Source organism: Aythya marila (genome assembly GCF_965140915.1).
Source record: "Aythya marila genome assembly, chromosome: 8".
NCBI classification, from domain to species: domain Eukaryota; kingdom Metazoa; phylum Chordata; class Aves; order Anseriformes; family Anatidae; genus Aythya; species Aythya marila.
The window spans coordinates 30,866,951-30,893,069 of NC_139049.1; the positions used below are offsets into that span (position 1 = coordinate 30,866,951).

Sequence of the window (26,119 nt, forward strand, 5' to 3'; positions counted from 1 at the left end):
ATTCTGGGTCTATTAAAGAATTGAATGAATGTTTGTGAACTCTCTAGTTCAGAACTTACAATGGTCCTGTGCTTTCAGCAAAGCAAACGCTGTCAGGTCTGTGGAACAGAAAGCTGATGGGGGCCATTCCTGCATGGGAGCTACCACACAGTGAGCCTTTGGTTGTTCTGTCCCCCTTCCTGAAAAGCTGCAGAAGAGGTATAGGCAAGAGAATCAATGATGTGCTGGGCAGGATTCGTGCTTCTGCTATCAGCTGTTGTGCAGGTGTACATATGTAAGAGAGAACCTTAAATGCAACTTTTATGAATCCTGGAGCCCTGCCTTTCTCTGAGAGATGACACGGTCAGGTATGAAAATGGTACGGCCATTTAAGAACACCTGGTCAAACAATCTCCTTCCTGCCCCTGGTTTTCATTAAACAGAACCCAAATCTCAGCTGAGAGAAAAGCAATCATTTGTCTAATGACAAATGTTTTTCCTTTAAATTTCTTTTAGCCAGAAATGACGTTTAAAAAAAGACATTTCAATTAAAAACAAATAAAACTGAGATGTCTGTAGAAGGCTATTTGATGTGCTGTTTGAGACTGTGAAAACTCTTTTTGAGATGTCGTGACTCAGAACTAGTATGCTGATGAATAGTAACCAGGCATACTTTAGGATTTGTGGGTTTTCAACTCTAAGAAGTCATTCATTTTTTCTGGCTCATATCTTAACTATGCTTACTCAGATAGGATTTTTTTTTTTGAACAGAAGTTTCCCTTTCATCAATCTAATATCTGTCAAATGGGGCTTGAAAATCCTATTACACAAAACGACTGAGAATAACAGATGTTCAGTATCCTTTGAAAATCAGAGCCGTGGTTTTTGGGGACAACTTGTACAAAGATTTTTTGACAGAAATCAATGTGCAGCTGCGAGACTGGAGTGCTATGGAAGGCCACTCAAGATAATCTGGCTTGGAATGCAATTAAAAAATAAAAACGTATCATCAATGAAAAGACATCAAAATCTCGTTATTCAATTGAGGGTTCCTTTTTGTTTGTACGTTCATAATTCATGAATGTCGGGGATCAGAATTACACATCAGAGAGGGAGTAGGTTTCAAGCACGTAACTCTAGGTTGCAAAGGAGAAGTATGTTTCTTGGCAGAAAGCGTTTGTAAAAGCACGCCCTGCCTAATGCTCTTATGAAGCCAGCTTTTGTTCACTGTGCAATTCCTGCAGGTATCCGAATGTAGCTGGCCAGTACGACAAGCGCCCAGCCTGCACAACCTCTATGCTGTCTGTAAGAACATGCACAACTGGCTACAGCAGAACCCCAAGAATGTGTGCGTCATCCACTGCATGGTGAGTAGGGCAGAATGTGAGCAGATTTTCAGACCTGTGAGTCTTATGTCACACTGCCTGTTGCACATCTAGAGTCTGTCTACAAGGATGGTGACAATTTCTTATAAATAAATAAATAAATAAATAAAAGAAATGTGGTAAAACCAGCCCCCTAGAAAGGGGCTTTATTTGCAGCTCCATAGCTAACCTGGGAGACCTAGCACTGAACATGGAGCAATGCAAGGTCAGAGAAGTTGCAATTGTTCCAGCAGTGATCTATGAGCCGCTGATGGCTTGAACTTCTCTCAAGAACTGACTGTAAGGATCGTCAGCCCTCTGTTGCTTTGTGTTTAATTGTGTTTAGTCATAGGGCTAAACCCAGCTCTAGACTGAGGGTTGCTGATGGAAGTGCAGGAGCAAACATGTCTTTGGGAATTCTGTTTAACTGTAAAACTGAGGTTGTCAGTCTCTTGCGATGGTTGCTGTCAGACCTGGCTGAAGACATCCAGTTGCCTTCTGCCCCTCGTGGTGCACCACAGCCAGTTGGGCCGCTGACTCCCCCTTAAGGGTTGTTCAGGACCAGGTAACACGTAGATCTGATGCATGAGGGTGCTGTCATTCTGTATGACTAGCTTGTAATTTACCCCAGCCAACCTTTTATGTTGACAGTAATGCCCAAGAGGAGAGTTCTGTTTTGCTCCTGGAGCCTAAATTAAATCCAGGAGGCTGTCAGTTTTCATCAGTGTAAACTTGGGAGGAACTGGGGAAATGACTGATCCCAAACTGCGTAAACCTTACGTACGAGTCTGGCAGTTCCTGCCTCGTGTAGTGCAGCCAGCAGCTCCAGGATACAGGTTTGTCTCAAACAGAGACTAAGATGCACTTGTTGCCTCCGGTCCTGGAAATTCAGCCCAAGAATCAAATTCCTTTACTGTCCTTTGGGCAATGAATGTCAGGGTAATGCTGTGAAAGATGGTGAGTCCTTCTGAATACTTTCTGCTGAGTCTGGAGAAGCCTACTTAGCCCATGTGAAACTGGGAGATCTTTTCAGAGGCAATAGGCAGAGGCTGAACTTGAAGAGGCAAATAGGCTGTTAACCTTGAGCAGATCTTGGGCCTGGGTCAGGAATGGGATGGCAAATCCTACAGCTGGAGACAAAACATGCTTCTGGGCATTGAAGCCAAATCTGAGCCGTCCTCAGCTTTGGCTGCTTTTTGGATGTCAGCTTTGATCCAGACCACTGCAGCTCACTGAAGTCCTAGGCATTAAACAAAAGGCACAGGACTGGAAATTCCTTGTCATCATGCAATTCATTACTAGGCTTTCTGGAGAAATTATTTTAGGTGACTTAGGGAACAGTGGAGAGTGTTCTGCCGAAAATAAAGGACGTCTCTGATACTTTTTCATTTCTTCCTCCCACCCTGCTCTAATTAACAGGATGGCCGTGCAGCCTCAGCAGTTCTGGTCAGCGCGATGTTCTGTTTCTGTCACCTCTTCTCTAATCCAGGCCCTGCTGTGCAGCTGCTGAACACAAAGAGACCTGGAATCGTACTGTGGCCATCTCACAGGAGGTAGAGTATAGTGGCTAAATGCCATGCAGGAGCTATTTTCCTCGCACTAAACACTGCACGAGTATCCTTGTGCATTTTGTCAAGGTGTCCCCGGCCCCTAGGCTGAGATATGCATTGTTATCACTTTGTTCCCTGGGAAAAATAAATAAATTAATTAAATATGTGGTAAAGTAGTGATGAGGCACTGGAGCAGATTTTCCAGGGCATCTGTGGGATCTCTGTCCTCAGAGATCCTTGGCTGGGTATCACCCTGAGCAGCATAATCCAGCTCTGGGGTTAGATGCTACATTAAAGTTAGTTCTGCTTTGAACAAATACCTTCAGAGGTCTCTTCCAACCTGAGTTATCGTCTGATTTTATGAAATAATGCATGTGAGCTGAAGGGTATGCATGCCACATACCCCATTTTCTCCACCCAAACCAGCCTGAAGGTGCTGGCAGGAGGCAACAGACTGAAAATCCAGGATTCCTGTTGCAGCATGAGCAGTACTCATGCATTAGTTGTGTAACTTAGTTTTGACAGGTCTTAACTGATGTTTATGGCCACTTCCATTTCACTCACATTGATGTAATAGTAATGGAGGAATAAATGTTCCAAACCCTTTGTGCTCTAGCTCGGGAAAGCTGACAAGTCTGTAGTTAACAGGACCTTGGTGAATTCCCCTCCCTGTGTCAGCCTCATCCTTGCAGGAGGTTACACTGTAAAAATATCTTGTTTATGATTTCCATTAAGCAGAGGCAGAAGTGCCTGTCAGAGCAAAGGGAAGATGCAGTGTTATGTATGTGGTAATAACAATCCTTTGGTACCTGACTAACAAAGTACTTCATCTGGTATGTGCGTGTAAAATAGAAGGCGAACTTCTACTGGTAAAGCAGGAAAACCATTGCTCTGCACCTTCTCTCCTAAAAGGTGCAGAGAAGTGACCTTCAGCTTGGAGCTAGAGGGTAATTTCCTTCCCCTTGGGCTGTAGTTCTTGTAATCAAACACAAATGGGAGCATAAATTCTGTGCCAGCTGCAAACCTGCTGGAGTATACGGAAACTCCCACGCTGCGACTGTGGAAGAGCTGCACTTTTAGTGGATATCAGGGTAGACTTCAAGTACAAAACAAAAATTGTTTGCCTGGGATGGGGATTTCAGTAACGGCTTTCTCTGCCTGCAGGTACATCGGATACATTTGCGACCTAATAGCAGACAAGCCCATCATTCCTCACTGCAAACCACTTACTATCAAGTCAGTCACCCTCAGTCCAGTCCCCTGTTTCAACAAGCAAAGGAACGGGTGCCGGCCCTTCTGCGACATCCTCAGCGGAGAAACCAGAATCCTCACCACGTCCCAGGAGTATGAAAGAATGAAGTGAGTTGCTCTGATCTCCTACCACCCTTAGGAGTTTAGCGCAAGGAGGCTTTGGTTTTGCTGTAAGGTACCTGAAGTCTGTGCTGCAGTCGCTGTCAGACTGCCTGATAATCGTGGAGTGCAGGTAATTAGTTGAAGGTTGGTGCCTCGTGTTGAAATTAACTTCCAACTGACTGGCAGTTTACATGCAGTGGGATATCTGCACTGAGATGGTTCAGGGCTATGCTGGCTTCCCCAGTGAAGTGTTTGTTTCACCTAAACCTAATGTTAAGGAGAGTGCTGAACGTAGCTTCTGTTTGCTCGGCCTGAGCGAGATGATAGCTGTATGTTGATGTGCTTTTTGGGTGGTAATGATGTTATGGAAGGGAGCTTAACTGTGGATTTCCTTCTCATCCCCTCAAAGAGAATACCGTGTGCAAGAAGGGAAAGTCCTAATTCCACTGGGAGCCACTGTCCATGGAGATGTTGTTGTTTCTGTCTACCACATGAGGTCAACCATTGGGGGACGCCTTCAAGCAAAAGTAGGAGTTTAACTTCTCTTGCATGGTAGAAGCAAAGTAGCTAAGAGGGGGCTAAGGATGGGGCCTAAGAATGCATGTGGCACTCATGATGTAGAAAGTTTTCCGAGCATAGACAGAAAACACAAATTTGATTGTTTCCGAGTGAAAATGAAGAACAGCATTTGGAGAAGTCTGTGACGCCTCTGGTGTCTCTTTGTGGAGTCAGTGTGTACTGATGGTGTGTAGGATCCTTCCAGCTGATGCTGAAGACAGAAACAGCTCTATCAGTAACCAGCTGAGGGCAAAACACCACCAAAAATTCTAACTACTCAGCTTAAATGAGTATAACTTAATGAGCTGTCACTCCTGTATGGTAAAGGCTGTTCTAGAACAAGCAACACAGACACCTTATTGACCATTAGGGCAAAAAGGCAATTTGTGCTGGTTGGGCAGCCGTGGGGATGGGAAAGACTGCATAAGCCAGAGGCTGGCCAGGCAGCCACCTTCCCCATAGACAAAAGACCTCTTCACACTGGCAGATCAAAGAAATGGGAGGTGATGGAAACTGGGGGGAGAGAACAGAGGGGAACCAGAGTGAGCGCACCCACAGCTCCTCCCCACAGCATGGTAGCAGTGCTGAAAGTGAAAATATTTATTGGTCTGTGCAGTTCTAGGATTTCAGATTGCCTTTAAAATGCTGTTCTCTGGCTCTTGTAATTGCAGAAGAGGAATTTGGAGATGCAGTCTGTTCGGACTAGCAAACTTTTATTGGGTTTGCAATAACCGAATCAGTGGTTGTGATAGACAACTCACTCCATTAACCTTTGTGGCAATGAGGGTTAATTGGTTTAATCAGTGAAATAATCTGAATTGTTGTGACTTAAAGTGTGAAAAGTGATGGGAGGAAGTGGGGGGAAACAAATGTTTTCCCACCTGCTTGGAGTACCACCTCATTTGCTCCCTGCAGGCGGGTGCTGCAGATGGATCAGGCAGAACAGCTTCAGCCTGCAGCTACCAGCTGGGTGTGGTGGCTGCGTTCTCCAGTGGTCACTGTATCTCCTGATACTTTTATCTGAGATCTTAATAATTTTCCTGAAGACATGTTTGAAACCTTACTATTCAAGTTGCAGAGTGACTCACGAATGTTTCTCTTCTTAATTCATTACTGGTGCTGCTTGCGGTATAGATGACGCTTTACTGAAGCTGCTACTGCAGGTGAAATGGTCTCGTATGTTCCTGGGGTACAAACCTGTTTCTGCAATGTATTTAATGGAAATATGTCAGCTTCATTTAAGTGCTAAAATGTCAAGTAGATCCCAGAAATGAAGACAGTCCTGAATGCTGTGAAGGCGCTCCACTGTCTGGAAGCATAAGGAAAATTTGAAGCAGATGGAAATATTGGGGTTTGAGAAAGGAAAGCTCCGCTTTCTGTAAAACAGGCAGAATGAGTTAGGTTTTGTAGCAGTTATAATTAGTCTATGTAGTAACAGGTAGTAAGGTAGCCTTAAAAGTCTGTATGTGCAGTGAACAAATATTTTAGTTCTGTCAGTTTAAGCTCTTGTTCAGTCTGGTGCTCTGTTTTCCAGATGACCAACACACAAATATTCCAAATTCAATTTCACACTGGATTCATAGCGCTGGGAACAACCACATTAAAATTCACCAAGTGAGTATTTTAAGCTGAGCATTAATCAAACCTGAAGCATAAAAGCCTTACGAAGGCTGAAGGAGAATGTTCACAGCTGAAACATGAGAGTCTGTGTGTGTGCATCTATTGAAAGACTGTATAGATTTGCAGAAACATCCTTTTCTTTTTAATTGACCAGTTCTTGTCCCCATTTAGACCTGAACTGGATGCCTGTGATTCTCCAGACAAATATCCCCAGCTCTTTCATGTCATACTGGAGATAGAAATACAATCTACTGATAGACAAACAGAATTAACTCCTCCTTGGGAGAACTTCACAACAAAAGACATCAATCCAACCATTCTTTTCTCCTCCCATCAGGAGCATCAGGACACTCTTGCTTTGGCAGGTATGAGCTGCACAGCTTTACTCACTTGATTCGCATGCTTACCAAGATGCTAAAATTTGTTTTGATTTATTTTAATTTATTTTTTTTATTTATTTATGGTGGTGTTCTGTGCTACAGGTAAATGTCCTACAGATTCACCCCCAGACAACATCAGAAACGTTGGACAGAGTGCGTTCTTCTCATCTCTCAGCTGGCAAGGTAGGCAGACTTAGTCTTTAAAGTAAAATCTGCTTAGAATGAGATAAACAACTTTTTTTTTTCCCCCTCCCTGAAGCACAGAGGGAGGCTGAAGGATCTGACTGTAACATGCCTTTCACATTAGATCAGTGTATTGCTGGTCACACCCGTATGTTGCAATTGAGTGCAAATTAATTTCCTACAATGTCCCCTTCAAACATTGTCTGCTCGTGCTGTGTGTGACAGCCTATTGACATAGTTCTAACATCAACCTTAGCCCTAGGCATCCTTGATGCTAAAACAAAAAACTCAGCTGCTTTTTGCTCATGTTGTACTTAATATATGCGGTGCTACGAGAACGCAGCGCTGAGAGGGTGCCTGTCAGAGAGGCCATTCAATAGCGCTGAATGCCTCAAAACCCTCACGGTGGTGCCAAACGCAGCGTTCCTCCCGTGGCCCCAGGGATATGTTCGGTAGGAACCTGGCCTAGGAGACAAAGCTAGGAAGGTGGGTTTTGTCACTGCTCCTTTTTAATGAGCCTTGTTTTGCCTGCATCTTGAAGCATGGCTGGAGATCACCATGGACGCTTGGTCCTGACCCAGAAACTTGCTCAGTTCTCCTCTGTGCCTGCTCTTCAGACTTCAGGAGAGCCAATTAACCTCCCTCTGTGTTTCCTGATCAATAAAACTGACTGCTTACAATGCAGGCCAGCAAAGACTTTAATTTAATCTTTACCATGGCAGCGTTTTGTTAGGCTTCGTTCTCAGTAGCTTTTTGTTCTACGTGTAAGCTGATTTTTATGGGAGCTTTGTGATGAAAAAACTAACAGCTACCTAATTTTATTTTTAATCGTCATTTAGATCAGAAATCTGACAAAAGTAGCTCTCACCCCACCTCAGAGGATCGAGCAGCGTTGGTGCATGAGGAAAGCGAACAGTCAGATGACGAACTCTTGTCCCTTTCCAGTCAGCACAGTAATGCCAGTGGTGACAAGCCTCACGGGACACCAAAACACAGCAAAAAGCAGCAAGAGCCTCCGGCACCACCCCCGCCTGAAGACGTTGACTTGCTGGGGCTGGATGGTAGCCCCATGAGCAAGAGTTTTCCCTCGCAGCCCGCCGCTGCCCCCTCTAACTCAGACTTGCTGAATGATTTGTTTGGGGTTGGCGGGTCAGGTTCCCAGAGTCAAAGTGGACAGCCCGCTGCTGAGGAGGTCTTTCACGTGGGGGGACCTGGATCAGTGCAGTCAACTCCTCGGCGTTCTGCAGCTTCGGCATCTCCGTCCCCGTCCCCGAGGGCAGGAGAAGGTAATGCTGGCTGTGCCCTGCGTGTGACATGAGGCATGTGCTTGAGAATGCCACCTGGGTGACCTGCTCCAGGCTGTTTGTTCCTCCTTGGGTACACTCATTTCATGAAACTAAGAGCCAGGAGGGATCCCAAGAGGCCTTCCAGCTCCTCTACTCTGATTCAGTGCATTGTCACAGCCGTGAACACTAAGCAGGTCGCCTGGCTGGTTTCTTAAAGTCCCTGGTGGAGCTCAGCTATATGTTTGGCTGGCTTCTTACATTACAGCCACTGGAGGTCATCAGTTTTGCTCTTACTGTGTCCAGTAACACATGAGGAGAATATACATTCACTAAAAACAAGCAAAAAAAACTAGCCTCTTGCGTTTTGGTTAGACCTGCAGTGCTTTGGAGTTATTTATTTATTTTAACTTCAGTGGGTCTGGAGCAATGAGGCTTGTCTTGGACTATGAAATGTGGCTACACGATTCTGCTGTTTCTGGTCATTCTGCAGACAAGATAGGCAATATGAGAATATTTTAAAAATTATTTTATTATTTTTGTTGCTCCAAAGATTGAAATCAGACTGGTGGAGGGAATGGTTGAAGAGATGCTAGGAAGAGGGATGTTATGGAGGGTTAAGTGAGCAGAGGAGGGCAAGTGAAAACCATGTGTAATCAAATAGTGTATGGAGTCCAGTCCAAGTTGCTCAGATTCACTGAGGGTCTCTGAAATAGGTGGTCACTTTTGCCAAAGACAAAATGAGAGCAACTGGCCCGCTCCAACAGCAGGTCTCTGCACCGTGCTTAACTGCACAGCCCCCCTGGGTTTGGTTTGCCTAATCCTTTATGTTACAGCTTGAGAGCTGACACGTTGTCAACGCGTGCATAATTCAAAGAGCACAGTATGCTTACTTTACTTTTTCTCAGCAACTAATAACTTAAAAGTATTTGCAATGCCTGCCAACTTTCTTGTACGGAAACAGTCATTTTTTTTCATTTTGTTAAGGAGGCACTGGCGTGAGCGATGCTGTGGCTGACGTCTTTGGCACCTTCCAGAGGTAGTGCAGTAGTCCTTGTACATGGTTAGTGATTTTGTTTTCTCACATTTGTTTTACAGCAACTGCCTTTGATCCATTTGGAAGTAGCCCTAAGCAAGCTGGTCCAGACCTCCTGGGTTCCTTTCTTGGTTCAGCAAATGTCCCCGGTGATCCTTTCCTTCAGGCAACGAGAAGTCCTTCACCAACTGTGCACAGCGATCCCTTTCACATGGGTAAGAGCGTGAGGATCTTCTGGTGTGTTTAAGTAAACGTGAAATGCTGCTTTTAAATTGTGATGGAGCCATTAAGTACAAACCAATGCTGACCATGAAATGACTGTAAACCACACAAACCCCACGAAACAGGAAAGGGCCTTTTGTCTCCAGACTTACAGCATATTCATATTTGAAGTGTGGTAGGACGAGACTTGTTTTGTTCAAGTCCTATACTTAATTAATTAAGCTATTTGTATACATGAGAAAAGAGACCATGAAGAATGTCTGCCTGCATATTCCTGTGGTTATGAGGTCTCGTTTGAACAAACTGCCATTAATTAAACTAAATAGAGCATGGCATATTAAGCCTGCTAGAGAAAACACGTGTCCTTTGGTGACTTTAGTTAAAGGTATCTGCTTTCTGTAGATCTCATACTAATCCTGGCCAAATTCCCAGTTAAATTTGACTTTCTAATTTCTAGTTTGAAGAAAATATTATTTTTCCTTTGGATTCTTTTAATCTCTTTCTTCATTTGAAATAATGTCCCTTAGCTGTCCCTTTCTCCCCCCATGCCAAAACTTAATATTACAACCTTCCCTGACTGAAACACATTCAGATACTAATTTGTTTGTGTCTGGCCATCTAACACATGTCCCATGCGTAAGAAAGCCTCCCTGGAAAGTCAGAATAACAAAAGGGGCAACTAGTGTGTTGCTGGCACTGCTTCCATCCTTGCTTTGCCAAATTTGGGTACTGGAAATTAACTCTGTGAATAAGACATTCAGGTCACACTTGGAGCTGGCTGCACTAATGAAAGGAATTTAAATGGTATCCCAGCATGATGAGGTGTTAAATTACAACGCTAGCGTCTATGTATAATGAAAAGCTGGCAGGGTGAACTGTATAGATGGACAGACTTTGATACAACGTTAAAGAAAAGACTGCTTTCTTTATGGCTTACGTCTGTGTGGGTGCTGCTCTGCTGTATTTGTGATCTCCATCCTTGCCCTTTGCATATAGGATATTTGCTTGGGTTGTGATGTGTTCAGAAAGGCAAAAACCTATGTTATTCTGGTGATAAGGTTATACAAACTTACATACAAAGCCTCTGGCTAAAGTTGCCATGAAATGAAGACTGTAAATCTATGTCCTTCCCCGCTCACCTCTGTATAGTATGAGATCAGAAAAAAATTGTAAATATTCAATGTTCTTTGTGGGGCAGAAGTTCACTCCAATTAGCAAATGGACACAGCCCTGTACTGTCTCTCTTGCTCCTTGCTCCCTGCCCTTCCTAGGTGCTGGATTATGTTGTTTTTGCTGTATTGCTCTGAGATGTTTATACGTACTCATTCTGCTTAGCTTCTAGCACACCAACGGTTTCCATACAACCAGATGTTTCAGGTGGTTGGGACTGGCCCAGCAAACCAGGTATGTGTCATAAGAACACAAGGACACTTAAGAAACCCTTAGAGAGGGTGATTGCAGACAATGAGTTGCCACTTTCTGCTGCTTAACACATTGATTAATACATTGATTAATACAGCAAAGCTTGGATCAGGATTTTAGTCTTGTCTGAACTGCAGCAAGTACTATTGCTCTGGTCTCCCAGTCATCCATGTGAGCGTCTGGCTAGAGATTGCTAAACTTCTTCAAAAATCTGTGTTTCCTTCCTCAGAAGACCAGGGCTTGAGGTGGGACAGGTGGGGGTGTATGCAATTTTGTTTTGTTAAGATGTGGAGTCAGGAGGACCTGGGAAATGCTGTACGTTCCTTGGATGCTGCTAAATAACAGCATGATTCTTTTTTACTCCTGGGAGAGTATGTGTGTCCTACCAAAACTTGCTTCGTGAAGGCTTTTAGTTCTTAAAATATATCCATTTATCATAATTACTCTGTCACTGCAGACAGTCTAGGGAATGTTCTCGTTGCTGAGCCTAATTGTGAGTGGGAGTGCAAGCAGTCTGGGCCAACGCTGAATTGAGAGTGCTCAGGAACCTGACAACAATACACTTAATTTTAACAGCAGTCTTGTAACATTATGTGACTGAGCACTGGTTAAGAGCTGCACTCAGCTAAAATAAGGATAAAAACTGATGTGTTTTTTTTTTTTTTTTTTTTCTTCTCCCCTTTCCTTTCTTTAAGGCGGCCTAGGTATGGGAAGCAGGTCAGCTGCCACCAGTCCTACAGGATCCCTCCATAGCACTCCTACTCATCAGCCTAAACCCCAAACACTGGATCCATTTGCTGACCTGGGGACTCTTGGAGCGAGTTTAGCAGGTTTGCATCCCTTACACAAAACGTTACCAGCTTCCTCTGTCTTAGAGAAATAAAATGAACAACCTGATATATGACAAAGAACTTTGTGGGTTTTCTCAGCCTAGCTGCATGCCAGTGCCATTTTCAGGCATTCCCTCCTGCATAATTCTCTGTAAGTTTTTAGCAAGCCTGTGCTTTTACTGATGTTCCATCAAAAAAAAAAAAAAAAAGTGCTAACAACCTGTTGGGAGCCTGTAGGCTACGTGGTTTGCAAAGCAAAGCCTCAGTCTCAGCAGCATCCTTAGACAAAAACCCTTGATACTGATGGGTTTAACTCCAACTGCAGAACTGTTGCTGCAGACCTTGGAGCAGTGCCTGGGAACAGGTGCTGGCTCTTCAAAGCTCCTGGGGTCCTTGAGGAAATATTTTGTCCTTCTCGCCTTGACTCACTTTCCTCCTTTTCTGAAGAAACCTGTGGAACCTCACTAGTCTGCCTCCAATTTGCAGCATTATCGGAAAGTGGAGTCCAAATCCATTTTCATTTTCACCTGGCCACAAAGAACTGTTTACTTGGCTCTGAGACAAGCATTTCCTCCTTGTTTTATCTCACAAAACTATCAGCAAACCATCAGCCCCAACGTTTAAAAAGACAATTTTGACAAATGATTTAAGTTTTCCTTAAAATCCAGCATGTCAGTCTCCCTGACTCTGGTAAATAGATTTTTCTCCCCTTTGTCACTGCCCTCAGCTCTTTGCAAGCCATTGTGGTTTTATCTGATGTTTGTTTTCGCCTTTGCGTCAGTACCAGCATGGTTCTGGAATTAGGTTTCCCAGTTCCCTCTGCTGGATCACTAGCTGCTCTGCAGGAGCAAAATAAAAAGAATGCCAAGACTCATGTCAGAGCGGTTGAGGTGCTTTTAAAGCATGTATTCTGTAGCAAAGCTATGGGGTTCAAAAACAAATGACTTGGCTTGCACAGGATATTTAACCACATTTTTGTTGTTCATAACTAAGTCAAAAGCACTTGACCCACTTTCCATGGCATGTTCCAGAGCTCAAAGTTAAGTGTGGAGATTAGTCTCAAATAATAAAACGTCAACACTAAATATCACCCAGCACAAACTAAATCAGAGAACCAGCCCCTAAAGTAACAAGGTGCTGAAAGAAACACCTCTGTGGGATAACACCACAGCAGCACAGCGTGAGGAGATAGTATTTCAGCGTGTCAACCAGGCAGTGCCTCTATAACACAGCAGCTGTGGTTCCCAGCTAGCTGGGTGTCACTGTCCCTGCTTTTCCCCAGTAAGCTGCTGCTCTGATTTCACTGCGAGCTCCAGAGGCGGGTGCTGTCTTTTAAGCAGTTTGCAGAGCGGTGGCAGGAAAGTTGCAGGGCTTTGCATGATGTTGCGAAAGTACGGTTGTGGCAGAGCTGAAAGTGGAAGCCAGCCGCCTGGGGGATTTTGTTTAGGTTCCCTTTTCAGAAAGTGAGTCATTGCCCTGTTTTCTAACGCACGCCGTCACTCTTTTTCCCCGTACCGTGCAGGTGGGCCTTCGTTTGCCAGTAAACCAACCACGCCGACAGGCATGGGAGGAGGATTCCCCCCCTCGCCGCAGAAACCCTCTCCCCAGCCCATGGGCGGCAGCAGTTGGCAGCAAGGAGCTGGCTACGGCTGGCAGCAGGCACAGCCCAAAGCCCAGCCAAGCATGCCTCATGCCTCTCCCCAGAACAAGCCCAATTACAACGTGAGTTTCTCAGCAATGCCGGGAGCACAAAGCGAGCGTGGAAAAGGACCAGCTAACGCTGGTAAGCATTTCAGAGTTCAGTGTCCAAAAGGTTGGCTCTTTGCAATACTGCTCAAACATTTGCATTAATGCACAAACACCAAAACAGGCTAGAGTCTGGCAAGCTGATCATTTGATTTATGAAGTTCAACACTACTTGTCCTGTCCTAGACTCTAAAGCATGCTAATACATAGAAAATCCTGGATTAAAATGGGTGATGATGATAATTCTAAAGTAGCATTAGCTTATACCTCTTTTGTGAGAACCTACATATATTCATCAGCACTCTGAGACTGGTAGAGTGTGGGGAGGGTGACTGGGGTGGAAAATCTGTGTTAAATAAACCTGCATTGTGAGAACAACTTCTTGCTTTTCAAGATTCAAAACCAAAAGTGTCTGCAGATTTCGAAGATCTATTATCTGGCCAAGGTTTTAATGCTCACAAGGACAAGAAGGGGCCCAAAACAATAGCTGAGATGAGAAAGGAAGAAATGGCTAAGGAAATGGACCCTGAAAAACTGAAAGTAAGCAACGTTCCTATTTATGTGGTTAGTCATTCAATCTGTCTTTCACTCTCCTCATGCTGGAGGCTGCTTAAACACCGCTCCTGAAAGGTGGAGGGGGGCAGTCAGTCACTGGCTTTACTGCGTTAGAGGGGCAGCTGAGCAAATGGGAAGATCATCTAGGGCCAGAAGCTGTGCTCCTGTTTTAGCACTTAATCTAGTGCACATCCTCCATGGCATTGCTGGATTGCAAACACACACGGTACCTCTCATCCTTGTTTGTCATAAGGTAGGTGTCTGAACTTGGCAGTGTCATGAACTGCTGTGCTCCCCATCCGCACCCCAGACAGCAATGTGATCAGAAAACGGTCAGATACTGCAGGTAGTGGAGAATATCTTAAAGAATCTCCACTATTGCATCAGAAGGAGAGATACCGCTTGGAGAAAGGAGTGAGTTTTTCTAAAAGTAACGCCCTCTCTCCTGAAATCATTGCTCTTTCATCTGGCTCATTTGTAAGAAGCTAAGGTCTCTGCCTGTCCTTCTGCCAAACCCAGCTTTTGGCCAAATGAGGGACCTCACCTCAGAATGAGACTGCCTTGGGGCAGAAAGTGAGAGCTTCCTGCTGTTTGTTCATATAACACATTTTCACACCTTTCCTGGAGAGGTGAATATCCTTTGGAATGCAATTAAAACTCCAAGGATTCATTTCTATCCTAAACGAGACTGTGGCAAGCAACAGTGGCTTGCTCAGTTCATGGCTGCTGGTCTGCCACATTACTGCAGCTCTGACTAGCAGGCACAGCTGATGGAACTAAACCTCAGTCTCATTAATCTTGTCTACTTTGGAATTCCCTCATCTCACCAGAATAAATTGCCAAACTACAGGTCTATTATGAAGGAAGGAAATCAATTCTGTCCCACTCTGCATTGGGAATATAAAGCCACAAATTATAATTACAGAAAGATACAGAACTGAGAGTGAAAGCCCAAAGCAAAAGCCAAGCAAACTTCTAAAAACCAGAAGAGCAGAATGAGTGGTTATTAATACATTTTCTTTAACTTTTTGGAAAGTTTAACATTTGGAAAGTGCGTGCCAGCAACCATGCTGCTTGTAATGGAGCTGGGCAGCGGTCATGCCATCAGCTGGGCGGGCACACTTCTCTCAATTCCTGAGCTGTACAACTTCAGCTATTCGTGTGGTACCACTTAATGTGTGCAACATTTTCCCCTCAGCAAGCTGCAGAATTACTGAAGCGTGATTCTCCATTCCCAATACCATTCACTTTGCTCTGATGCATTTTATTTTGTTGAATCACTTCTTAAGCCTCGGAGTCTATTTACACTTTGGTTTTGGTGTTTGCATCCCTGTCCTCCTCCCTTTCTGCAAGTGTGGGCTAAAATGGCAACCACTAAGAGGGACTGCATCATCTAGGGAAGTGTTTTATTTAACTGCTGGATTACAGATTAAAAAAAAAATCAGGCACGTGGAGACAATTTGAGGCTTCTGACACAGAGTTTAAAAGGATTTGCAATGAAGCCAATTTTCAGCATGATTCTTTTATGCATGTCTAAATAGTAAAGTCTTCTGAAGATGTGTATCCACAGCAGAGTTCCAGTCAAGCTTATTTTTAAGTATGCAATTAAGCTTGCCGAAGAGCCACGCAGTTAAACATTTAATTTATCTTTTGACTGTTCCATCTAATTCTGTTCAGAAGTGTTCTTTGCAATGGACCAGCTCAGTAATTTTGACAGGGGTGTTGCTCTGGGTGTTTCTTAACCTTCAACTGGTGACATAAAAATTACAAAACTGACAGATATCTTTAACAAATATCTCCCAAAGGCCTTCTAAAACTTGGGGAAAAAATACGAGATGCTCCTTGGAGTCATTGCTTTTCAAATGGAGAAACCTTTTCCTACCAGAATATGTGATGTAAGGCATAAATTAAGATTCACGTTCATCTCTTCAGGTCCTGGAATGGATTGAAGGGAAGGAGAGAAATATACGAGCGCTGCTGTCCACTATGCACACGGTCTTGTGGGCAGGGGAAACCAAGTGGAAGCCTGTCAGTATGGCAGATCTTGTAACGCCAGAGCAAGTGAAGAAGGTCTACCGGCGGGCAGTGCTTGTGGTTCATCCCGACAAGGTGAGATTTTCCTAGTTCACGCTGTTCAGAAATCGTCACTGTCCTCAAAAAGTAAGATTAATTATAAAGTGTTAAATGTGGTTGAATAATTAATTGGTACAAACAAGTTTGTAGTAACTTTCTAGTTCAAGATTTTTTCAAGATTTAAAGGTGAGAACTGAAACTGTGTCTGGTCCCAGGTCTGTGCTTGCTACAGGCCACTCTGAGCAAGAGATTCTCACCTTCACTTTGACTCTAAGCTGTGTTTCTGGTGAATGACAGCCCAGAATATTGTGCCTGCTAGAGGAGATGGGGATGTGGTGAAGGCAGGGGTGGGTCCTACAGTTGAACTTCTAAAACAGAAGAATCAGGTTCTGATTATCAGACTTGTGGCTTCTGGTCTTGCTGCTTACGCTTAGCAGCCTGCATGCAATGACACAATCTGGGAAGCCGTCTGGTGATGAGGCTTCCACCTTGAAGGAAATGGAGGCTCTGAGGTTTTCAGGGCAGTGGGTGGCAAGGCTTGAGAAGATGCAGGCTGCAGAGAGGATTGCAGGGATGCTGCTTTTATCAAGGAACTGTGTGTTAGTGGTAGCTCTCCCCCTTCAGTGCAGGTAAGGTGCCTCTTGCAAAGCTTAGATTAAAGCTTTTTGCCCCTTTTGGGACTGCATTGCTTCTGAGGGGCTATCAACTCTGAGGAGCAAAAGAGCTGAAGAGCTAAGAAACTTTTAACCTACAAACAAGGTAAGCAGCCCTCAACTGTAGTCAAAGAAAAAAATGAAAACGATTTATGCAAACTGAACGATAACGGCTTGAGAATCTAACTGCACAGAGGTCTGCTTCTGGTAGTTTCACCTGGTAAATGTGATATCTCTGTTTCTGTTTCTGTTCTAGGCCACCGGGCAGCCATATGAACAATATGCAAAGATGATATTTATGGAGCTAAATGATGCCTGGTCAGAATTTGAAAACCAAGGACAAAAACCCTTGTATTAGATACTTTCTCAAGTCTCCACTACAAACCTGTGCTAGTGCTTGTATAGTCTCTTGTCACAAATGTCACAGATCAACCAAACTCTGGCTGGAAATTCAGAAGTTTCAGAAAACTAAGAGCCTAATACTTATCATGAAGAACAAGAGAAAGGTTTCCTTATACTTGTTTCAAGAATCCTGAGCTCAAAGGAACTCTAGCCACCTGGCTTGCCATATGGGAGCCAAGAGGCTACAGTTACTCGTAACATTTTTTTCCCCTTTGGATTCTAGTGGGGTGAGAGAGAACACATTCTGGGAAAAGGTGGAATTGTTCTGTCTCTGACACAGTGTATCTGGTGAATTTCCTACTTTTTTTTTTTGTGTGTGTGCGCAAAATGTGATATGGCAACACTTCACTTGAGTTCTCTAACTGGTGGTGAAGCCCAGACTTTGATGTACTTTCTTCCTAGGTTTGGATCAACCTTTATCAAATTTAAGTGCTCGGATGTGATTTAGGCACATTTCTAACAGTCACCATTTGCTGCTTAATTGCTCATGTAGTATAGTATGTCTGAGTAGAGACAAAGCCAAAGCCTGGGTTGATCAGTGTGGCAGCTTACTGCTGCTTTACGCATTAATACTGTACTTCACCTCACAGTCCAGCAGTGAAATGTATGGAACAAATTCCTCAGCATCACAGAGCAAGTGTCTTTAAAGCAAACAACAAGTAATTGATGTTAAACTGCACCTTGTTGGCTTGTTAAACAGCAGTTCTGGGGGAATCATGAACTGGGGGGAAGGGTGGATCCACAGTTGTAAAAAGGGAAGGATGAGCACTGTACTTCCCGTGAAGTTCTCATTAGTAGGTTGAAAGCATCAAACAAAATAAATATCAACAAGCTAAAACTCTGCTGAGCAGTTTTAGCAACTTCCTAGACTATAGGTAACACTTCCCCTCCTGAGCATTCAGAAGACTTTTTCCAGCCCACCTGCATCACCTCTATGCCTTTATCAGCTCCAGAACATGTGGCAAAGGCTCTTGGCAGAATGCAACCCATTGCAATTTCACTTTCAGACCGCGGTGTACAAGCTGTCATGTAGACATCTGTGGGCCAGGTCTGATTTTTGAGGTAAATACACTGCAAATTGATTATCTTAGAAGTTTGTTTTGGACCAAAGCAATAATATCACAATGAAGTATCTTTGCTGAAGCATCTTTCCTAGTTAAAAACCAAATTATGCTCCTCACCCCAAATCTGACTTTCTCCTTTTCTAGAATCACTAAAGCTAGCAGTTCAGTTACCAACAAATTGTATTTGTATTTGCGCTTTGAGAAGGCAGGTACATGGAGAAGATAGGCAGGAAATCATTTGTATTTACTGCTTGAGGATCAGGTTGCCATCTGATGTGAGTCTTTAAAGCTGGTGGTTTTTAAAGACAATCCACTTGTTGTTGCACTTAAATTTTCAAGTGGCAAACCTTTTACTGCAAAGACAGTGTGTCAAAGTACATTGCTTTCTGTATAAAAGTCATCCTTTTGTTGTATCGGTCCATTATTTACTACCATTAACTGAAAATGTGAAACCAACACATAGGTCTCCTTTTATATAAAGGACCTTAAGATAATAGTAACAAACTGGATGTTATTTATTAATGTTTTGATCCAGTATGTGCTTGTCTTATTTAAAGAGATATCTGGAATGTGAATTATGTTCCTGTGATTCGTTGGTTTGTTTCTCATTCACATTTGTAGATATTGTGACCTATGCCTATATAATAAAAAGGATCTCATTACTATAATGTACTTTTTTTAATAATGAGAACTACATTAGCTTTGTATCAAGTTTGTCATGGCAAACAACTCTGGATACTCATCTTCACAAAATCCAAATCCATCATTAAACTTTATCTACCAAAAGAAACCTTACCCCACTTAAACTTTGATTACTTCATCCCTAATGTTTTTATGGATGCATGAAAGTATTAGGACGTATGTATATCAAGATAATTAACTAAAAAAAAAAATTCTTGTCATATCTGGTAGTGACAGAGGTTATCAATGTTCAGGTTTACCGTTTGACTAAATTATTGTAATTTTTGTAAATACAGTATATACTCAATGAAATTGTGACTGGTCTAAAACATTTGTATATACATTAAAAGCTCAAATTAACATTGTGGTATGGTTTGTGCTGGGGGGTTGAGGTGGGGGAATTCTGCCTGCTTGCTTTCAACAGGTACCTTCTCTGTAAGTGCTGGATAAGCAAAAAAAAAACAAAAACAAGTATATTGTAGGTCCCAGATCTTTACGTTAGCAGTAGCTGTACCAAGATGTAAATTTGTATTGAATTCCCTGGGTTTTATTTGTTGGGAAATAACTTGTCTGTATCAGACCCGATATGGAATGAGAAGAGGTGGTAGCCTGAGATGGGGGCTATTTAAAGAAAATCTCCCTTGGGAGGTGGGTTCTAAGAGCTTTGCAAAAATTGTTACTTCAAAAAGGCGGCTTTTGTGCCAAAGCTTCCCATTTGTATGACGGGGTGCCAAAACCCTCAGTGCTTGAAGACCTGCCCTAAAAGCGACGTGGCGGAACTGGGGGGTGAGCCGGGGGCTCCTGACACGGGTGGGTGCTGCCGGGGAGGGGCTTTTTGGGGCGAGAAAAGGGTTTTTTGGGGAGGGTGCTGCGTGAAGCCGTGCACACGGGGCCCTGTCCCCTCAGCCGCCTCAGCGCCTGCCAGGGGCCCGCCCCCCCCCGCCCCGTTACCATGGCGACGGGCAGCCCCTTCCCGCCTCCCGCCCCTTAAAGGGCCCGCAGCCCCTTTCCGCAGCCGCGCTCCCCTCCCAGCCGCCGCCGGGCCCTTTAAGGGCGGCCGCTGACGCGCTGGGCGCGGGCGGGGCCCCGCTACCGGCAGGCGGAAGCGGCGGCCGCCACCTCAGCGGGGCCGCGGAGCTGGGCGCCGGCCGGGAACATGGCGGGCATCAAAGGTACCGGGCCCCCCCCCGTACCCCCCCTCCCCCCCCCTTCCCCCCCCTTCCCCCCCCTTCCCCTGCTCCCGGTAACGGCCGTTAACGGTCGGTGCCCAACGGTTCCCAACGGTTCCCAACGGTAACCCCCCGCCGCCTTGTGCCCTTGCAGCTCTCGTGGGGCTGTCGTTCAGCGGAGCCATCGGGCTGACCTTCCTCATGCTGGGCTGCGCCCTGGAGTACTACGGGTGAGCCCCTGCCCCGTTATTATTATTATTATTATTGTTATTATTTATTATCGTTATTATTATTTTTATTTAAACGCCCCCCTCCGGGCTTCTCGCGGCCCCGCGGTGCGTGTAGGGTGCGGTTTCGTGGCTGCCATGGTTTTGGGTTGAAATCGCTCGGATTCGGGCAAGCTGCTGCTGCCTCCCGTCCTGCGCCTCCTCAGGCGCTGCGGTTGTGTCCCGGAGGGGCTGCAGCCCCCAATAACCCAATTTTGGGGCGTGCCGGGGCGGCTCCTGCCCTGCGTGAGGCTGTGGGAGGCTGAGCCTGCCAGGCAGGGGGGTGGGGGGGGCCCTGCTGACAAAACCTTCTGCTTAAATCTCTGATTTTAAGCCCATTTTTCCAACCACAAAGTAAGGCAGCAGCTACTGCGATCGCTTTTCCTAAACACAACACACTTCCCATTAAAACACGCACTAAACTGACAATATATCTCTTTTTTTTTTCCTTCTCCCCAGCGTGTACTGGCCGATGTTTGTCTTAATATTCTACTTCATCTGCCCCATTCCCCACTTCATCGCAAAAAGGGTGAGTGACGACAGCGACGCGGCCAGCAGCGCCTGCAGGGAGCTGGCGTATTTCTTCACCACCGGCATCGTGGTCTCCGCCTTCGGGTTCCCCATAATCCTGGCACGGGTCGAAGCGGTGAGTTCGGCTGGTTATAAGAAACCAGTCACTGAGTATAACCTTTAAGCACGCCCTTGTTTCGTTCTAAGCCCGGTGAGCCACTTTTGTTGGTGAATCCTTTCAGTAATTTCTTGACTGTGCTGCTTCTAGATTTTGATGAAAACTATCACTGCTGAAACTCTGTGCCTGTGCAGCTTTGTGACCTGAACAAAATGACTTACGTGACTAAAAAGCTTTTAGATGTTTTCTTCTAGCTTTGCTGTGGTCCGCTACAAGATATTGCCCCCTCCTTCATCTCATGCCTCTCTCTGTCATCAGCTTTTCCAGTGCTTCTTACGCCACCTTTCTTATTTTTATCTCAGAATGTCTGCTTTGTCCATCTAGGATGCTGAAAACTTGGTGACTGGAGCACATTATCAGTTAAAAGATAAAAGGCCAGACTGCCAGAACAGCCCTCCTGGTTTTCAGAGCATTTCTCAAGCTCATGCTTTGTCCTCTCAAAGTCTGAGGAAATTCTGCTATCTTACTTTCTTTGCTTTACGAACTGCTCTTCAGTGTTGAGATTTTTGTCACGGTTATTTCCAAGGCAAAGAACTCTCTTGTCCTGTCTCCCAAACTGCCTAATGAGATTCCTGTGTTTGTGTTTTGTTTTGTTTTGTTTTGTTTTCCCTTCAGTCTTTCAGTTTTGCCTAAAGCTCTGTCTGCTTAGCTATAATTTATTTTAACGCACAATGTCCCAACGTTATGTTTTTGTTCCGTTGTGGACCTGGCAACAGGCAGAACCAGAAGTGACCACGAGGGGGAACTCTAATTCATAGCTGTATCTTTTAAGAGTAAACGTCCTTTATTAGGGTAAATTTAGCTGGGCAGATAGTTACAGAAAGCTGTAAGGCCCTGTTACCTTTAGGGCCCTGTGCTGTTTTCTGTGCTTGTTCCTGGCATTTATTTGAAAGTCTATCTTTTATTTTCATACCTAATATTTAAAAGAGAACACTAATCTAACTGGGTTTTTCTGCGACTTAGGTATGTTTTAGTGACTTGTATGGCAAGGTAATGATTTTGGTCGAGAATGTAGCACCATTAGTCTGTCTGTTGAAGTCTTGCATTAATAACAAGTAGTTGCTAATTAAGTAATTAGTAGTATAAATTGAATTATTTATAGTTTGTTTTTTCTCTTCATGCTTTTAGCACCTTTCTGTAGTATTTTGTTTAGTTTGTCTAATGCATATAATTAACTGCCCTGTACCTGTCTTATAAGAACTGCTTTGATTGTTTCATTTCCTTGCATTTCAGATCAAATGGGGAGCCTGTGGCCTGGTGCTGGCTGGCAATGCAGTCATTTTCCTTACTATCTTAGGCTTTTTTCTTGTGTTTGGTAGAGGAGATGACTTTAGCTGGGAGCAGTGGTAGGACCTCACCCTGACGCTGGTAACGTTTTGCAGCATACATCGCCGTGTGTATCTGTGTCTGTATTGCAACATATGTATGTGTGCACGCCGAGGCGTACGTGTGTGCATATGCATGTAATGTAGCTTTCCACTACCAGATCATAACGTGCTTTTTAAAATGTCAGCCAAGGGGGAAGGGCCTTTGTGACAGCTCTTAACATGTCCAGTAAAAATTGGGATCACCCTTGCAAATTTATCTACAAAGAAGTTTGCAAAATGTAAACTGTTTTACTCTCTTTTTCAGTTTATATGCATTAATTTCTGCTCTAATCAGAGTAGTATGAGACGTTGGTCAGCATGGCTGTGTTTTGTTTTTTTAACCATGTAATCCAAATAGGTCAATAGAAAGATTATCCTACTTACTGTTGTTCAACTTGATTGCCTCTCTACTTTGATTATGGATAAATGAGTACTTGCTTTCCATTTGAGCAATTGTAATTCTAGTTGATTTTCCTGATAACAAAAAAATAACAAACATAAGTTATGCAAGCTCTTTTATTGCCTAACCAAAAAAACAAAACAACTGGTTAAAAATCCTCCCTTCCTTTTATGTTGTTCATTTAGAAACTACTTTTTTTCCCCTCTAAAGATCCTCTTGATTTGTCCCTCTTCAACTTAATGACTGTAGATGTATTTTGGGAATAATCTAATGTATTTTAATGCTCAGAGCTGACATTACTTCTCTGGAAGGTTCATGGAGGAAGAAACTACTCTCAGGACACTTACAATCACAGCATACAACTCTATTCCTATGTGTAAAATGCCTAAATCGCAAAGAATGAGTGTTCTGCTGGGTAGGACTTCCCTCCTCAGTTCTCATTGCTTTTAAAACATACTTACTCAAACAGTTTTTCTTGTCTGTAAGAAAAGCTCATTATATTAAAACTATATTTTTCTGATGGCATTATCTTACTAAACGTTTACATTTATAAGTGAGTTTGTTACTATTTTGTCTTGCTGAATCCTTTGAATACAGATGCATTCTGATACAACCCTAACTCTAGAAGACTTTTCAGTAGCCTACAAAGGGATAAAAGAAGAGACACGTAGACACGTTAGCTTATTATTCCATAGGAAAATGGAGATAAGGAGATTCCTGTTCTGTGAAGTAAGAAACTGAATTCCCACGTGGGGTATGTTTTACTGTTGAGTTCTTTTAGATTAGCAGATTGCAAGTGAGTATTTTATAATTCATGCTAGCTCACAGCTGACTGCTGTCACCCAGCATTAACTGTAAGGGACCTTGTGCAAAGAGGTAACAGAATCAACTCTATGAGATGTGGCGGCTTCACTGATGCAATGGTTTCTGCCTACTAAATTGTATGGAACTACTTAGGATACTCTCCAAACTCCCTCATTACTGGTGTACTGCAAAACAGAGTCCTGTGGATTGCTGCACAGAGCAAAGCTTAACAAATTAACGAATGTTACATGAGCACTCTGATACTTGGTCTTTTGTTCATGCTCAGGGCCGTAGAAAAAAAAAGGTATAAAAGTCATTCTGGGGACCAAGTAACATAGTGTCACTTCAGTAGGAATGTGGAGTGTCGTCCTTCAGGAAGGTAAATAATTCTTCTATTTGATTAGATAGAAAGCTGTTAATTACATGCTTTAAACACAAACTTCAGGTGTGTATAAAGTGAACACTTCAGTGGTGAGGAATGCTGAGTAGCTCTAGTTTATACTGAAATGTGCCTTACGCTGTCATTCGTGTAAAAGAAGAGTTAACAGAAGAGGACAAGTTTTTTTCTGAATGTTAATGCTTCCTCACAGATGAAGCAGGAACATGCCTGTAAAGATGCTGGGTGTAAACAAGTTGTCCACCAGTTTCTTCTTCCTGACTTCAAGTGAAATCTGCTGTGTCCTACTGATTGTAAAGTACTTTTGGGGAAACTGTTCTAGTTATGAGCTGAGTTGTTTAGAGCAAGCACAGTTTCTACATAGAGATCCTGCTTTCATTTTTGAAGAAGTCACTTTTTTCCCCTGTATCACAGCATTTTTCATTGAAGTCGGTGAAGTGAAACAACAACAGTAATATACAAATGAAGTGCCTGATTCTACACAAACCTGAAGTCATTGCAATCATTCCATTGACCTCCTGTTAAAATACCTGGGCTTGCAGCGGGTTCTTGAGTATTTTCACTCCTCCAAATTCATGGACCAACAGCTGCGATAGAAGTCTACAGAACTATTCAGTTAGCACTGAAATTTTGCTTTTGAGACAGTGGAGTAAAAACAAGCTGACATTAATTTTTCTTTAAATTAGAGAACAGTTACTGTAGGATCTGTTAGTAAATAGCGCGTGTGTGTGGCAGATACAGGCAGTGAGCACGTGACAATCTGAAGTTGAAAGGAGGACTAGAAGTAGTAGTACATCGTTAAGGAGAGGTTGCTTCTTTGACAAATTATGCTATTGTACTGTATTTACTTTGGATATTACTGTGGTTGGTGGGTACCTCATGAAATGGCAGGTAGATATTGAATGAAGAAAGCGAACGCTTCTCTTGTGATGCAGCTACGTGCACTAATACTTAATGTGAACTTCATGCAGATTTCACCATGGACTTCTGTTTTAAATTGTCTAACTTTTAAAATTAATTTTAACCATGTTTAAACCATGGAATTTTTGAGCTCTTTAGAAGTAAATTTCCTTGGACGAGTTTTCAATGTTTAAGTGTCAGGGTAGAAAAATTCTCAATGCTAGCTTCACTCATTGACACAAACCTGGTGCTCTGATGGCCAGTACTGGGCACACTGTCACTATCTACCAGTAGCAATTTCCTGTGGTTTCTCTGAAGTTGTTTTCATATGTGGAAGTGAATGTTATGTATCCAAAGTGCCTTAATTACAATACTGTGCTGATTTTGTGAATGCTTATACATGGAAAGATCGTTATTTCATAAACAGCTGAAAATCTGTTATTGCATTTTTATAAAGCTTCCTTGTCAATTAATCACATTTCCTGTAATTCAGATTGCAGTGCAGCTTTTGTAACTTTTGTAAACACTATTCTTATTTTTCTGTGATCGCCAGGTTCTCGAGATGAAGTATTAAGACACATCCTACTTTTCTTTTTGTTTTGTCTAATAAAACTGAGTAAACATACCTGGTGTTTAAGTCTTTGTCTTTATTATATTTCAAGAGCTGACAGAAGACTCCTGTGTAAGAGGAAAGATAAGAGGAGCAACATATCCAGTGCTTTCCTAAAGGTACTGTAGCTGTCAAACATGGCCACGACGGGGAAGTTAATGAGCTGTTCAATTGCCTGTTGTACCGGTGATGATGTTTCTTAATGGGTGAAATAGGGTCTTGGAGGGGATTTTCAGACACTGTGATCCCTGGGGACTACATCTATCTTGCCAGGGGTTCTCCCACATCTTTTTCACACCCTTTCTGGAGCTGCATAGAATGTGTCTCAGAGCTACCTGCAGGTGTTTTGGTACCTGTCCCCCTGATCATTAACAGGGCATCAAAGCTCTCTTCCCTTCCCAAATTTCCTTCCTATTACTCCTGTAGCTCAGTTAGTGGCAGTACCGAGTAGGTGATCTTGATCCCACCACTGCTTGTGAAAATGAAGCCTGCTCAGTTGGTTTAACCCTGGCTGTGAAACACCCGCCATGAGGAGAAGGTGGCTGCAGTGTCTGGGTTCTAAAT

The 26,119-nt window shown here is 43.5% G+C and overlaps 2 protein-coding genes across 2 annotated transcripts in view; both read left to right on the top strand.

Moving 5' to 3' along the window:
* Positions 1-19,308, top strand: part of DNAJC6 (DnaJ heat shock protein family (Hsp40) member C6) — a gene marked incomplete at its 5' end in the record, with an annotated part of 34,500 nt that extends 15,192 nt beyond the window's left edge. Inside the window, 15 exons of the mRNA XM_082765811.1 lie at positions 1,224-1,346; positions 2,763-2,896; positions 4,058-4,252; positions 4,656-4,773; positions 6,339-6,418; positions 6,596-6,789; positions 6,907-6,987; positions 7,827-8,273; positions 9,369-9,521; positions 10,864-10,932; positions 11,646-11,780; positions 13,303-13,563; positions 13,921-14,066; positions 16,014-16,190; positions 17,064-19,308. Coding sequence (XP_082621937.1) covers positions 1,224-1,346; positions 2,763-2,896; positions 4,058-4,252; positions 4,656-4,773; positions 6,339-6,418; positions 6,596-6,789; positions 6,907-6,987; positions 7,827-8,273; positions 9,369-9,521; positions 10,864-10,932; positions 11,646-11,780; positions 13,303-13,563; positions 13,921-14,066; positions 16,014-16,190; positions 17,064-17,165 — 2,415 coding nt within the window. The 3' untranslated portion in view covers positions 17,166-19,308. The remainder of the gene's footprint in view (positions 1-1,223; positions 1,347-2,762; positions 2,897-4,057; positions 4,253-4,655; positions 4,774-6,338; positions 6,419-6,595; positions 6,790-6,906; positions 6,988-7,826; positions 8,274-9,368; positions 9,522-10,863; positions 10,933-11,645; positions 11,781-13,302; positions 13,564-13,920; positions 14,067-16,013; positions 16,191-17,063) is intronic.
* Positions 19,309-20,007: 699 nt separating this feature from the next.
* Positions 20,008-25,564, top strand: LEPROT (leptin receptor overlapping transcript). Its single transcript, XM_082766530.1, has 4 exons — positions 20,008-20,126; positions 20,278-20,353; positions 20,849-21,035; positions 22,311-25,564. The coding sequence occupies exons 1-4, from the start codon at positions 20,111-20,113 to the stop codon at positions 22,425-22,427; spliced, it is 396 nt and encodes a 131-aa protein (XP_082622656.1). The 5' UTR covers positions 20,008-20,110; the 3' UTR covers positions 22,428-25,564.
* The last annotated feature ends 555 nt before the right edge of the window (positions 25,565-26,119 follow it).

What these genes read in the sequence shown, in the direction of transcription:
- LEPROT (XM_082766530.1), top strand. An exon ending in TGCGCCCTGGAGTACTACGG is followed by an intron (nt 20,354 to 20,848) that starts GTGAGCCCCTGC and finishes CCTTCTCCCCAG; the next exon opens with CGTGTACTGGCCGATGTTTG. An exon ending in TCCTGGCACGGGTCGAAGCG is followed by an intron (nt 21,036 to 22,310) that starts GTGAGTTCGGCT and finishes CTTGCATTTCAG; the next exon opens with ATCAAATGGGGAGCCTGTGG.